This window comes from Hemiscyllium ocellatum, chromosome 3 (assembly GCF_020745735.1).
Source record: "Hemiscyllium ocellatum isolate sHemOce1 chromosome 3, sHemOce1.pat.X.cur, whole genome shotgun sequence".
NCBI classification, from domain to species: Eukaryota; Metazoa; Chordata; class Chondrichthyes; order Orectolobiformes; family Hemiscylliidae; genus Hemiscyllium; species Hemiscyllium ocellatum.
In genome coordinates, this window is record NC_083403.1 from 128783192 (window position 1) to 128798594 (window position 15403).

Below are 15403 nucleotides of genomic sequence, written 5' to 3' on the forward strand. Positions count from 1 at the left end.
CTTACTGAGGCTTAAACATTGGCATGCACCGTTTGGGAGTGAGCACATGATGGGAGAGGGAAGATCCATGATAGGGGGATGCAGGGAAGAGATAGAGCTCTATGGAGCTTCTGAACCCCCAAGGCGTATCGACCTTTACTTTGGAAAACCCAGATTTAGTGTTTGACAAATAGTACAGAATGGTGGTGGCAAAAATGCAACAAATAATTGACTGAATGGCATAAAGAACATCAGTGCCTGAAATCTGAAATAAGAGAGAATGCGACAAGTGGCTAACAGGTCAGTCAGCATCTGAAAGAGAAAACACTTGGCTAGTGTTTCAGGTGGGACCCTTCAATCACAATTAAAATTATTGTCTCTTGTTGATTGGTTTCATGGGAATTTACATTTTAATTAATGATTCCATTAATTTCTGTGAGGAAAGCCAATTGTGCACCTGTGTTTAAATTGTATATCACTAATGCTACTGTTCTTTGTTTTTGCAGATGTTATTCTCTTAATGTGTATTCTGTTTTATAATGGAAACATTGGAACAGCTTTACCGTACACAATCTTGTATCCTTGGCATTTAACTCTGAATAAGGAATCTATTTGCAATTCTTTTAATCCATTCACAAGGACGTTTTACTTGTGTATGCTCTTGTGAATCATTTTCATTTTTGGTAATTCCACTAATTCTATCACAAATGGTTTTAAGAAGAAACCGATTGCTGGTAATTAATTAGAGTACTATGTGGACACCCTGTTTGGTCCATCTGACATTCAGTGCTATGACTCGGCTGCGTGTGTGTGACATGTGAGGCTTGTGTGGAATTTCTCATGTACATCATTCTGATCTGGAGCACTCCTGCTGTGAGCAGAGGCCAATGAAGATTGTAAGTACATTTCAATCCCGGATGTCTCTTAAGCATCTCAGAGTGAGAGTGGGAGGAAGTGGGTGTAGTGAATGTCAACATCTTTAGCTGCAATAGAATGTAAGAGGGCTAAATTGGAAAAACAGGAGAGAACAATGTTAGCGTCTTTGAAAAGTGCATTGATTGTTTCATATCTAAGATCTGCCTAAGTATTTACTTATCCTGTGCAGGCTTGATATACGAATGCCTAATTCTGTAACAGCTTTGCAACAAACTGGAGTCATGTGTTCCCATTGTGCTGTATTTCCAGGATTAAGGTATTACACTGACCAACAGCACCAAGTGGTGACGTGAGAGAGGCAGCTGTAGTGCACTCCAACATTGTTTTTCTTCTCATTCAGTTAAGTTACTCCAATGAATCAAGCACATCATTACTCAGAGGAAATTAAGCCTTAGCTAAATGGACTGGAAGTTATGTTTATGGAATGGGAAGAGCGACTGGAGGGAAAGGAGATGGGTTCTGGCATGTTCACTATTAGTCTTAACAAAACCTTGCTCATTGAAGATTGCTCAGGAGAACAAGCAGGTTGAGTCTCTTTGTCTTGGAGGGCCATTGATGTAAATACCACAGGATTTGGCCCCATGACCCAGGCTAGTTTTTGAGGAGTTTTCAGATGGTGCAGTCTCCTGCTCTGCCATCCAAAGGACTGGCAGGTCATGCATCCCCATTGATTATAGCAGCTGTTTGGCAGTGCCAGGAGCTTTAATCAGCTTGTGCCATGCTTTCTGCTCCACACTCAGGAGTTGGACAGTCTTGAGGTGTTCAATAACAAATAATTGATGAGTCAATGACGATGGTGGAAAGAATATAAAGATTATAGAGTCATAGTCCAGTACAGCATGGAAACAGACCCTTCGGTCCAACTCATCCACGCTGACCAGATATCAGAAATAAATCTAGTCCCATTTGCCAGCATTTGGCCCATATCTGTCTAAACCCTTCCTATTCATTCACCCATCCAGATGCCTTTTAAATGTTGTAATTATACCAGCCTCCACCACCCCTTATGGCTGCTCATTCCATACACATACCAACCTTTGTATGAAAATGTTGCCTCTTAGGTCCCTTTTAAATCTTTCCCCTCTCACCTTAAACCTAAGCCCTTTAGTTTTGGACTCCTCTACCTTGGAAAAATGACCTTGTCTATTTACCCTATCAACACCCCTCATGATTTTATAGGTCACCTCTCAGCCTCCGACACTCCAGGGCAAATAGCCCCAGATTATTCAGCCTCTCCCTATAGCTCAAACCTTCCAACCCTGGCAACATCCTTGTAAATCTTTTCTGAATCCATTCACGTTTTAAAACATTCTTCCTATAGCAAAGAGACCAGAATTTGTTTAACTTATTAATATTAATCAAATAGCTTAAGTTAAGAAAGAATATAATAAAATCATAGACTCCCGTGGTGAGAGATTTTTAGTTTTATTTCATGGATCTTGCTGTTCCTTTCTAAGGCAGTATTTGTTCTTAATTGTTCTTGAGAAGGCGATGATGAGTTGCTTTCTACATCAATTCAGGTGGGTGCAGGTTAGTTAGCGAGGGAAATTGGTTGCGATAACAAAGGTGGGTCCTGATCTTACACTTCAGTACACCTCACGGACAACGTTACAAAGGCTCTAATTGGGAAGATGATGAACTTGGTGTGGAATTAGTGGTGCCAATTGCCTCTGGAAAGCAGGAGCTGCAAAGTGGTCATGATCTGCTGAATAGAAAGGGGAGTGGTTCAGAGGGTTAGCTAAAGCCAAACTTGACATGGCCGAAGACAACCTCATGAACAAACACCTTTCAACTATTTAAAAGCAAATTTTCTGATCTCTCTGCACTGAATCTGACAGCCAGCTACGAACGTGCATCAGATTCTCAGGGCTTGTCCGAGTTACCTTTGAAAATTACAGTTTTAACAGTCCCTACCTGCCAACAGCTCCGAAAGGAGTTACTGGGTCATAAATTGGTGGGGAGAGGGTTCCCTGTCCCTCCCCAGTTGCTAGCACTTCGGAAATTGTAAACTGTAACAGAGTTGTCAGGACCCGAGTCAATTTCTGAGACTGCAATTTTTGAATCCCACCAGTTCCCTGTTTTGAAACCCACCACTTTTAAAAACCCAGTTTCTGTAATAAAACCAAAAGATATTGGACATGCTCAGCATCTGTGGACAGAGAAACAATTTCAGATTGACGTCCTTTAGTTCAAATTTCCAGCATCTGCAATATTTTGTCTGTTGTCTCAGTATTTCCTTGTGTTCTGTCCAGTGCATGAGAGTTATGGGTACCTCCTCAGACCTGAGAATAGAATTTGTCTCATTGTTGATGTTTTGTTTTGGAACTTCTGGTTGGTGCAGTGAGTTTTGCAACTTTTTGGATGAAGAGTTGTAACAGTGGTGTGGTTAGAGTATTGGAAACTAACAATTCAAAAAATGTACATTTCAGCTTAAGAGTTTGAATTCCGGGTCATTTTTAAAAATAATGGAAAATCAAAGGTTGGTACTAGTATCAATGACCAGACAGCTTGTACTACAAACTCAATTGGTGTATTAATGTTCTTTAAGAAAGGAACACTACCAATCAAGCTCTGCAATGTTAGCTGCCTTCTGAAGTGGCCCTGGGAACGAGCACTACCCTGGTCAGTGACACCCACAGCCCAGGGGAATAAATGTAAAAAATCTGTTCATGAGAATTTTTTTTCTGGTAATTTATTCAGAATGATATTTGCAGAAGATTTTCCAAGGCAAAAGCAGATGACTCAACAAAATACAGTCGGTTCTGCTATGACACGTGTTTCTTCAACTTGAATTGGCTTTAATGCGTTTGAAGAATTGAGACCATTATTTGTAGAAAGTGAACTTTGCTTACCTGTATTGGCTATAATGCGATTCCAGCCCCATTAGTTTGAGTGGTGCCGCTATTTTGCGACTTTCCTGTAATGTGGGGTCGCACGGGAACAGAATTATTGTGTTATATCAGACGCGACTGTTTTTAAAATATGGATGAGTGGTGCTGGAAGAGCACAGCAGTTCAGGCAGCATCTGAGGAGCAGTAAAATCGATGTTTCGGGCAAAAGCCCTTCATCAGGATTTAAAATAGCTCATTCTTGTAGAAAACTCAATTATGAATTAGACGACAACCTTTTACGTTTTTAGTCTGAGTGTTAATAACAGGTTTCATATCTTTGGAAAGCACAATATAAGCTTAGAATGGAATATTCATGAATAAGAAAGGTAGTAGAATTTAATATCAAAACATACACAATATACATAACTAAAAGATTGAATTCAAAGAATTAGAAACATTAACTTGTATAACATGTCTAAGAATGTCCAAATATAAATTGATTTTTAAAATTATATTTACAGATGGTAAAATGGTGTTTGCATGCAATATATACTTGATTAGTATTCCATTCCTAGTTTCTACCTTAGCGACATTCAGATTTATCATTGGTTGGCGTCTGTTAACAATCCATAAGTTAATCATAGACTTAGCTATGGTAAGTATTGCATTAAGCAGTCTGTATTTGTGGGTGATAATTTACTTTAAATTGCTGCCAATGCTGACAACAGGTGTATGCTTCATCCAGTAATGGACTGACTAGTACAGCACATTCCAACTGGTCCAATTTGGATTATTAATGACAAACTACAATGGACCTTTTCACATTAATGACAGCCAGTTATATCTGTTACTGACTGAAGGAGGTGAGATTGAATTGGGGCACAGCTGAATTCCCATTTTCTCTACCTTACAATATCAGCTGGAATATCATTTCAGGGATATGGTGATGAACAGAAAAGGAAGTCACCAGAGGAAACCAAGCATGTGGGACGCCATTTGTTTTCATTCTTACAGCAGAATACACTGAAATTCCTACAGATGTAGCCATTGCTAATATAATAACTTGTTTGTTTAAATAATTAAAAATCAATCCTTGGTGACTCACCTTTACCAACTTGAGTAAATTGCTTGACTGAAGATGTGTAGAAGTGACCCATCACTTTGACATAATCTACAGCACTAGGGAACTAAGAGCACTTCAAATGCTTAATTGCTTTCAGCATTTAACACTTGTACCAGGTAATGCCTTTTCTGAAATTTTGAGTGACCCTGTTTTCATGTGAATGTGTTGTACCATGCAGATATGTCCAGTTGGTGTTCTTAATTTTAATCCTGGAGGAACATAGAGGGTCTCATCTGTGGCTTCACTCTTTGTTTACACTGTAGTGATTCTTCTCGTCAAAGAGATCCAATGGCTAATATTCAAATTTGATTGTCGATTCTAGCATTGTCCTTGGATTTGACAGTCTTCTTTCGTTGGCAGGTTATGTTATTTTTCTGAGTGGACTTAAAGGTGGATAGTGCAGTCAAATAAAATTGTGGGCTCTGTGTTGTAATTCTTGTGGAAGTCTTGATGCTAATGTACAAAATAGAGAGGAACATTTGCAATGCAATTTTTATCTCTTGAGAAAGAACTGTACTTGCTGTCATTTTGGTTTGAGATTATTAGAAGGAGAAAGAGTACTGGCAATACATCCAAAAACACTAGCAGACAACTAGCCCAGTATGAGTGAAAAGCTAGGCTAGAATAAAGGGTGCCAAGAATATCCATTACCAGGTTCGAGAAATCATTGGAAAAACATTAGCAACTCGATCAGAATTGTGTGTTAAATTTGTCACTTAGTCTTAAGAGTATTTTGTGATTCTGTATCTTGCATATACAATTTCAGACTGTTAATATTGTTCGGAATTTGTTTTATTTAAGAAATAATGGTAATTCAAACATAGATGACAATTGATCAGAAACATCAGCTCTAGTAATTCAGTATTAAACTCTTCAGCCACACATGCTTTCAATCCAGCTGCCAAGTTCCACACCAGCACATAAGACTAGGAGTAATCCAAACATTTCAATCTTTGAAGTCCTGCTTTATAATCTGCGATCTAGCTCCCTACATTTTTGTTGCAGGACCCTGTCCATCTTTCGACCTGCGTAAACTGTCCTGCAGGCATTCAGTGAAATCCTAGATCCTGGACCTAGATTGACTATACACCCTCCAGGAGCCATGTCTCTGGCTGCGGAAATGCCTCTGTACCCCTCACTATTGAATCTCCTACCAAAATAGCTCATCCTGTCCCACCTACCCCCTCTGGCTGCAATCCCCAGAGGAACAGTCAGTTGCCCATTTTCCTTAACCACACAAAAACTGTTCTTGAGTGAGGACTTTCCAGACTGCTTGCCTTCCTTCTAATTGATGGTCACCCATTCCTTCTCTAATAACTCTCTTAAGCTTGTTTTATTTAATTCATGGAATGATAGCATTGCTGGCTAGGCCAGCATTTAACACCCAACCCTAATTGCTCAGACAGCAGTTCAGATTCAACCACGTTGTAGTAGGACTGGAGTCACATGTAGGCCAGACCAGGTAAGGATGGCAGTTTCCATCCCTAAAGGACATTGATGACCTAGTTGGGTTTTTCTGATGATCGACAGTGGTCATCATTAATGTCAGTTGAATTTGTTGAATTCAGATTCCATCATCTGCTGTGGTGGGATTCATACCCAGGTCCCCAGAACATTACCTGGGTTTCTGGATTACCAGTCCAGTGATAATACCACCAGGCTATTGCCTTCTCAATGGGTGACCACATCTAAGAATATACGATCCAATGACTCTCAGCCTCGTAGATACACTGCTGTGCCTCCAGCTGATGCTCAAGTTCAAAACCTGGTGCTCAAACTGATTGAGCCAATGGCACTTCCTGAGATGGCCAAGAGACCCTGCCAATTCCCTCATACGGCAGGCTGTCAATACATGGCGCTGAACCTGCCCATTCATGCATTTAGTTTAAAAAAAAATTCCTCCCCAAAATCTAAATCAAGTAATTTTCTTTCCCTAGCGCAGCTTTAGTCAACAAAAACAATTTATCCATGACCTCTCACTGCTTCTTTCTGATGACACCATTGTCAGTCCTTGCATACTCCTCCCAGTCTGTTACACAGTGATACTGACCCCACCTACACATCCCCGAACACGATGGCCAATTCACCTGACCTGCACATCTTTGGACTGTGGGAGGAAACTAGAGAGTCCGGAGGAAACCTATACAGACACTGTGTGGTGTTTGCACATTCTCCCAGACAGTTGCCCGAGGCTGGTATTGAACCTGGTCCCGGGCGCTGTGAGGCAGCAGTGCTAACCAGTGTACCACCCAATTCTGGTCAAATTATAGGGAAAAGATGTTATTAAGTTGGAAAGGGAGCAAGAAAGATTTCCAAGGATGTCACCAAGACGGGAAGAGTTGAGTTATAAGGAGAAGCTGGGGCATTTTGCACTGGAACATAGGAGGTTGAGGGGTAACCTTATAGAGGTCTACAAAATCTTGAGGGGCATAAATAGGGTGAATAGCCAAGGTCTTTTCCCCAGGGCAGGGGAATCCAAAATTAGACAGCATAGGTTAGGGTGAAAGGAGAAAGATTTAAAAGGGATCCTAGGGGCAACTTTTTCACGCAAGGGGTGGTGCATGTATAAAATGAGCTGCCAGAGGAAGTGATGGAGATTGGTACAGTTGCAACAGTGCAACATTTAACACTTTTGGACAGGTACATGAATAGGAAGGAATTAGGGTGATATGGGCCAAATGCATGCAAGTGGGACTAGTTCAGTTTAGGAAATCTTGGATAGTTTGGGCTGAAGGGCCTGTTTCCACGTCATAGTGTCATACAGCAAGGTTCTCCGAGGGTTTAACACTAAGGAACGTGACCTTTGTAACTTGGTTCTTAAATAGCAACACATTTCTGAATATACACTTTGCAATGAAGTGTCAGCCATGCTACCTCTTTGCCCTGAGAGCATTAAGTTTATGTTCCCTTGCCACTATACACACTTTAAGGGTGTGGTGCTGGAAGAGTACAGCAGGTCAGGCAGATCCAAGGAGCAGGAAAATCAATGTTTTGAGCATAAGCTCTTCATCAGGAATGGCATTGTGGCCTAAGGGGGCTCAAAGATCAATGGGAGGGAGTGGGGCTGGGTGGAAGGTAGCTGAGAATGCAGTAGGTAGATGAAGATGGGGGTGATGGTGATAGGTCAGAGTGGAGGGTGGGATGGCTAGGTGGAAAGGAAGATGGACAGATCAAGAGGGCAGTGCTGAGTTGGAGAGTTAGCACGCCAACTTGTGAATCGTTTCAGAGAACATTTCTGGAACACCCACACCAACCAACCCCACCACCCCGTGGCTGAACATTTCAATTCCCCTCCCACTCTGCCAAGGACATGCAGGTCCTGGGCCTCCTCTATCGATAAACCCTTACCCAAACCCAACACCTGAAGGAAGAATGCCTCATCTTCTGTCTTGGGACGCACCAACCACACAGGATCAATGGGGATTTCACCAGTTTCCTCATTTTCACTCCCCCAACCTTCTCCAAGTCCCAACCTTCCAACTCGGCACTGCCTTCTTGACCTGTCCTACCTGGCCATCTTCCTTTCGCCTATCTGCTGTACCCTCTGCTCTGACCTATCATCACTACCCCCTCCTTCATTTACCTATTGCACTCTCAACTACATTCCCCCCAGCCCCATCCCCCTCCTATTTATCTCTCAGCCCCTCAGCTCACAGCCTCATTACTGATGAAGGGCTTATGTCCGAAACATTGACTCTCCTCCTCGGATGCTGCCTGACCTGCTGTGTCTTTCCAGCACCACACCCTTCGACTCTGATCTTCAGCTTCTGCAGTCCTCACTTTCTCCTAGTTGACTATGCACATTGTGAAGGGCAGCTCCTGGTTGGTGGACTCTGAGCTTTAAAAATGGCACTAGACTTCCTGGTAGCAGCACATACTTAGTTGCTGGTTAAAGGGAAGGTAGTGGGATGCCATAGAGCTGTAGGGCAAAGATAATGAGGTGAACCTCGGAGAATAGTGTGAGGAAATTTGCTGGAGCTCAGTGAGAGAAACCATCCATAAAACTGACTGGAATTGTACTTAGGAATGAATTATACCGGAAGTAGGCCATGTTTTAAAAGTAGTTCATTGCCTATAGAGCACCTTGGGATGTCTTGAAGTCATGAAAAAAGGAGTATATGATCACAAGTTTTTTCATGGAAGCAACTGATAATTGCTAAAAATTAATCAATAAAGTATTCAAACTGCTTTATCTGTTTCCCACAAACTATGTTTGGTAGAGAGATAGATTATTTTCTTTGCAAGTTTAATATTTCTGTTTATTCTGGAATCAAGAGTCCTCACATTTGGGATGTTTAGAAAGTACAGAGCATCTCAATATTCGTGTTCTGCAAGAATTTTTATGGATTTGCACACCTTGCGTTCAGTCCTTTTGTAAAGTGCAGAACCAATTAGATGGAAGCATCCGGAATATCAAAATAAAAATATTTACTTTTTTTTTGAAAAGGAAAATCTACACTAATTTATAATATCTGCTAGGGAAATGAAGAGGGAATCCCTATGAAAAAGACATTCAAAAAATCTTGTAGTACAGTATTTCCATGGAATCACACAACACCAGGTTATTTGGAAGCACTAGCTTCCTTCATCAGCTGGTTGTGGAGGTTAACCTGATGAAGGAGCGGCGCTCCAAAATCTAGTGCTTCCAAATAAACCTGTTGGACTATAACCTGGTGTTGATTTTTAATTTTGTATGTGCCAGTCCACACCAGCACCTCCAAATCATATTCATGGAAATACACTCGGGTTACTTTCATTTGCTTATCACTGTTTTACTGATTGCCAAACTTCTGTTCCCATCATGGTTACTGCTATCTAACCTTTTATTGGCTTTTATTAATGTGATAGTTAGTTTTAATTTTTTTTCAGTCTGTTCATCCTCCTTCCTTTTGCTCTCAAAGACAGTTAATATAAAGTATTATAAATTGATAAGATTGAAACAAAGTGAGGGACAGTGTGTAGGAGTGAGGATGTAGGACTGGGGACATGTGCAAATTCATGCAGTGCAGAGTGCACATGTGTTTGTGTCTTTTCAAAGTACAGTATGGACTGAATCTAGTCAGCACTCATCAGTGACTTGGAACAGTTAGTTACTGTTAGAAGTTATGCCATTAGTTATCTGATGTCTAGACACTCTGTGGTATGGTATGCAGTATTAAGCAAAATTGTTTTGTTAGCAATTTACTTGTCACAGGATGTGTGCATCACTGGCTAGACCAGCATTTACTACCCGTTCCTAATGACCTGAAAGCAGTTAAAAGTGGGTCTGGAGTCAGACCAAGTAGGGATGGCAGATTTTGTTCCGCTGAAGGACATTGTTGAAATGGATGGTCAGTTGACATTGGTTTCATCAGGCTAGCAATTTATTTTTTTTTAAATTGACCTTCACAATCTGTCTTGGAGGGAATCAAACCCATGTCCCCCGAACCAGAACCTTGCATTTGGGATTACTAGGAGAAAGTGAGGACTGCAGATGCTGGAGATCAGAGCTAAAATTGTGTTGCTGGAAAAGCGCAGCAGGTCAGGTAGCATCCAAGGAGCAGAAGAATTGACGTTTTGGGAATGAGCCCTTCTTCAGTAAATTCAGGATTACTAATGCAGAGACATTACCATTATGCCGCCTCTTCCACTTACGTAACTCAGTTATCTGTAATATTGTCACTTTACAGACTTTGTGAGAATGAGCACTGTTTGCTGTCTGGGTTGATCTACCTGATCAGTGTAAAAGGAATTTGGTAAACGTAGACCTTCTAAGGTTGTGGATATCATGGTTTGCCTGATCGGTCAGATACTGGAAGAGAGAACATTTTGTATATGTGTTTAGTTTTGTTTGGAACAGTTGAACAAAATAATGGGAAGAATGACATCTTGAGGAATAGCTAAATGATGTTTTAAGCATCTTCAATAAATGTGAGTGAAGCAAAAAATCTAAATCTAAATCCTTTCCAATTTTATTGTGTTGTTTTTATTAAGACGAGAATACCGAAGGGCCTGTTTCCACACTAAGTCTAATCTAATAACCAGATTTTTTTTTTGTGGTGCTGTCCTGTAAATGTATGTGATAACCATTTGTTCAGATAATTTCACACACCTGACCATCAAGGGGTCTCACACCTTTTGAATTTTGTTTTTGAGACTTTGCATCATTTCTGCGTAGCTTTTTGACAACCCACCCCCACCACCGAAAGTGGAAGGTTAAGCTAAACCATGGACTGGCTAAATTAAATTTGCTGATTTGGCAGTATCTTAGTGAAATATCTCTGAATGTTTTTATGATCCCAGGAACCAAGACATCAGTTTTGGTACTGTTTGGGGTTAAAAAATAAATGTCATAATTAATGTGACCTGAATGTTGGACTAACTTGGTCTTCTGCATAACAATAATTGATCAGCCAGTCTGGCTATATACTACGTTTTAGCCAATACAGTTACTCATTTTTTGTAACTTTGTATTAGTATAAACTGCAAATTGTGTTGAATAAGGAACACAAAAGATATGAATGTAGACATGATCGACACTTTTATTATTGTTTACCCATGGGATGAGGGTGTTGCTAGCTGTCAGCATTTATTGCCCATCCCTAATTGCCCAAGTGGTGGAGTTCAAAGGTAACCACATTGCTGTGAATATAGCCCAGGTAAATATGGCAGATTTCCTTCCCTGAATGACATCAGTGAAATGGATGTTTTTTTTCTGACACTTGGCAAGACTTTCATGGTCATTGAGAGATTCTTAATGCCAGATTTTTGTTTTATTTACTCAATACAATTCCACTGTCTACCATTGCAAGACTGGAATCTGGGTCCCCAGAACATTAGCGGAGTTTCTGGGTTAAGAGGTAAGAATAACACCACGAGACATCGCCTCTTCAATTATCCCAAGGTGTTATTGCATTTTTATGATTATCAAATTAATCTTTGCAGAGAGGATTGTAAAAGTGAGATTGAAACTTACTCATGTAAACTATCTTTATTATGTCACAGAATGGTACACAAGGAGGCAATTCTTGTGTAGCTCAGTAGTTAGCACTACTGAATCACAGTGCTGGGGAACCCAGCTTCAATTCCAGTCTTGAGTTAACTGTGTGGAGTTTGTATATTCTCCCCATTGTTTGTGTGGGTTTCCTTCCACAGTCCAAAGATGTGTAGGTTAGGTGGCTTAGCCATGATTTAAAAACCCCATGCAGGGGGATGAGGTGTGCTTGGGTGAATGCTCTTCAGAGGGTTGGTGCAGATTTGATAGACCAAATGGCCTTTCTGGGTATTCTACAGCTTTTATAACTCCATTTTTGCTGCATTGTGAACATACTGGCTGTGCATTTTAACTTGGTGCCCATTTCCTATCTTTTTCCAAAAGCCCATGTTGTTTCGATTGAAATGATCATCTGATGCGGCCTGGACTGCCTGAATTATGGTCCTAGAGATTAATCCCAATAGATTTCCACTGATATGGTGACAGCATAATTCTTTAAATTTCAGATTTATAGACTGAATGAAAATAGTAACACTCATTTCTAAACAGAAGAAAGAATCCAACCAATGATAACAGGATAGGATGGTATGAAGTGATAATGACATACCTGTGCTATGGGCTGTCTTCCTAGTCTATCGTATATTTCACTATTTAATACAGGTCCAAAACTCTGTTTATGCTTTATGTATTTAACTACAAAAATTTGCTGAAGTAAACTGTCAAACTTTTAGCACAAAATTAATAAATTACAAACTGGGAATATAGAAAATATAAGTAAACAGGTAGTGTTTAAAAATTGATATCCCACCACCTTTTTGTATTTCCATCTGTGTTTCCATTTCTATTTTCTTACTGTTTTATTCTGCTTTTCTTGGCTTAACTTTTTCTCATGTTTCTCTTTACTATTCTCTGCTCACGAAACCTAGAAAGGTGGACATTCGAAGATGGGGAAGTCTTGAAGTGGAATACAAATGACGGTCAGGCTTCAACCTTAGTACGGTGGTTGTCACCAATGGGGACACCTAACGATGTGGAGTGAGATCAACTGTATCTGCTTTGAAGGGGTCAGATTTGGCTTAGTGGTAGTATTCTTTCCTCTAAAAACCTGAAGATTGTGGGTTCAAATCCCAGTCCAGATGTTTGAGTACGTAATCTAATTTAACACTTTTTACTGCAGCACTGAGTGAATGCTGCTTTGGATGCAATTTTGAATCCGAGGCCCTGTTTTCCTTTGGGGGGTAGAATTGAAATATTCTCTGCTATACTTTGAGGTTAGCAGGAATGCTGTTCCCATAACCAATCAACATCACTTGGAAAATATTATCTGGCCATTACCTCGTTATGCCACCTTCCCACATATCAACATTGACCTCACTTTGAAAGTACTTCATTGGCTACAGTGTGTTTTGGGGCATTCTGAAGTCCTGAACAGTGCCTTCCTTCTTAATTTTTAAACTGCTTTGCTTTGTTAGAACTGTTACGAGTAAGCTCATTTTTGAAATTGCTGAACAAACTCTTATAGGTGGCTGATTTGTCTTTCAAGTACAAGTCTCTCATCAGATTCTAGGTTGACATTCCATCCAACAACCACAGTGTTGTCATCAAGTAATGAACTTACAAGACATCAAATATATAAGACTGTCAGGACATTTCATAGTAACCTATTAGACTCAAATTGGCCATTACCAAAAGATAGAAAGTCATTGAGGGAATCAATTAAGGCCATTTTTGTTTTCTCCTTGGTGATTAGACTAAGAATAGCTTCACTAGTGATATTCTGCATGCCATTTGACCTTAATGGATGGGGGAGGAACTTGCAGAGAATAAATAGGAAGAACTTTTTTTTTGAATAGTAGAGTCTGTGTCTGTCTCAAGTAGGCAAATAAAGTGCCAGTGAATTAATTCGTTCTTTGATTAATTTTTGATGATTTCACACAAGTCATTGTTTTGTTGTAGAGTTTGTCTACATGTATCAGTGCATTAAGTAAATACGTTCAGCTCCAGTCCTTGTGGAAGACTCATGATTCTGACCAGGTCAGTGCCCTGACATGGAGCCTTGCCATCTATACTGTTTGCAGTAAGTGTGATTTTCTTTATCAAAAAGAAAAAAAAAGCTCAATGCTTGACAATACCATGTCTGCTTTGTAGACCTTAAAGGGAACGTACATTGAAATTTTACAGGATTATCAAACTTGAAGTTAAAATAAGACTTTAATAGCAAGATTTGCAGGTTGTTAGGGATATGGAGAGACTTAAATATGACAATGAAAGTTTTAAATATGAGGTGATTGGGAATTGGTTGGTCAGAAGACTGGTTGACATGAGTAATGGGCAAACAAGACTTGGGGCTAGATTTTATGGGCATACCTTCAGTGCACACCAATAGGGCAGGTGCACAGACTCCGACCACCCTTTTCCTGGATGAAACCCAGAAGAATAACAAAACAAACACTGGAATAGATTACTTTGGTAACAAGATGCAGTAACTATTGGAACGTTTAAATGCCTGCATTATTCCAAAATAGTCAGCTCTGGATTATCTTCGATGTGGCAATGTCAGTGTTGGGCAGGTTTATTTGGGGGAATAAAAAGGGAGAAAGTGAGGTATGCAGATGCTGGAAACCAGTCGAGTGTGGGGTGCTGGAAAAGCACAGTAAGTCAGGCAGCATCTGAGGAGCAGGAGAATTGATGTTTTGAGCATAAGCCTCATTTTTGATGAAGAGCTTAAGAGCCAAGGGGGCTGAGAAATAAATGGGATGGGTGTGCGGCTGGGGGAAGGTAGCTGAGGTGGGGGTAAAGGTGATTGGTCACAGGGGAGGGTTGAGTGAATAGGTGGAAAGGTAGATGGACAGGTCAAGAGGGCGGTGCCGAGTTGGAGGTTGGATCTGGGATAAGGTGGGGGGAGAGGAAATGAGGAAACTGGTGAAGTCCACATGTGGTTGCAGGTTCCCAAGGCGGAAGAGGAGGCTTTCTACCTCTAGGTGTCGGGTGGTTAGTGTTTGGCGATGGAGGAGGCCCAGGACCTGCATGTCCTTGGGAGAGTGGAAGGGGGAAGTTGAAGTGATTGGTCACAGGGTGGCGGGCTTGTTTTGTGTATGTGTTCCGGAGATGTTCTCTGAAGTGCTTTGCAAGTAGGCATTCTGTCTCCTCAGTGTAGAGGAGACCACAGATACAGTAAATGATGTGTGGAACTGCAGGTAAGTGCCTTCCACATCCGTCAGAGATTTACTTGCACCCCCACCTTCACCTATCGCATTCTCAGCTACCTTCTTCCCCCCTCCCATTTATCTCTGAGACCCCTTGGCCCACAAGCCTCATTCCTGATGAATAGCTTATGCTCAAAACGTTAATTCTCCTGCTCCTCATATGCTGCCTGATCAGCTGTGCTTTTCCATCACCCCACATTCGAGATTTATTTGTAACTACAAGCTTTCGGAGCACTGCTCCTTCAGCTAGCTATCTGTCAGAGGAGCATTGCTCTGAAAGCTTGTACTTTCAAATAAACATGTTAGAGTATAGCCTGATGTTGTTGGATTACTTTTGGCATTATGCAATTACTAA

The 15403-nt window shown here is 40.8% G+C and overlaps 1 protein-coding gene across 3 annotated transcripts in view; it reads left to right on the forward strand.

The window, feature by feature from the left end:
* slc66a3 (solute carrier family 66 member 3) overlaps positions 1-15403 on the forward strand; it is a 43164-nt gene that overhangs the window by 19143 nt on the left and 8618 nt on the right. The window contains exons 3-5 of one of the 3 annotated variants that reach the window (XM_060853461.1): positions 486-555; positions 4344-4401; positions 13799-13919. In XM_060853461.1, coding sequence (XP_060709444.1) covers positions 486-555; positions 4344-4401; positions 13799-13919 — 249 coding nt within the window. The remainder of the gene's footprint in view (positions 1-485; positions 556-4343; positions 4402-13798; positions 13920-15403) is intronic. The other 2 variants (XM_060853470.1, XM_060853477.1) reach the window with 2 other exon arrangements.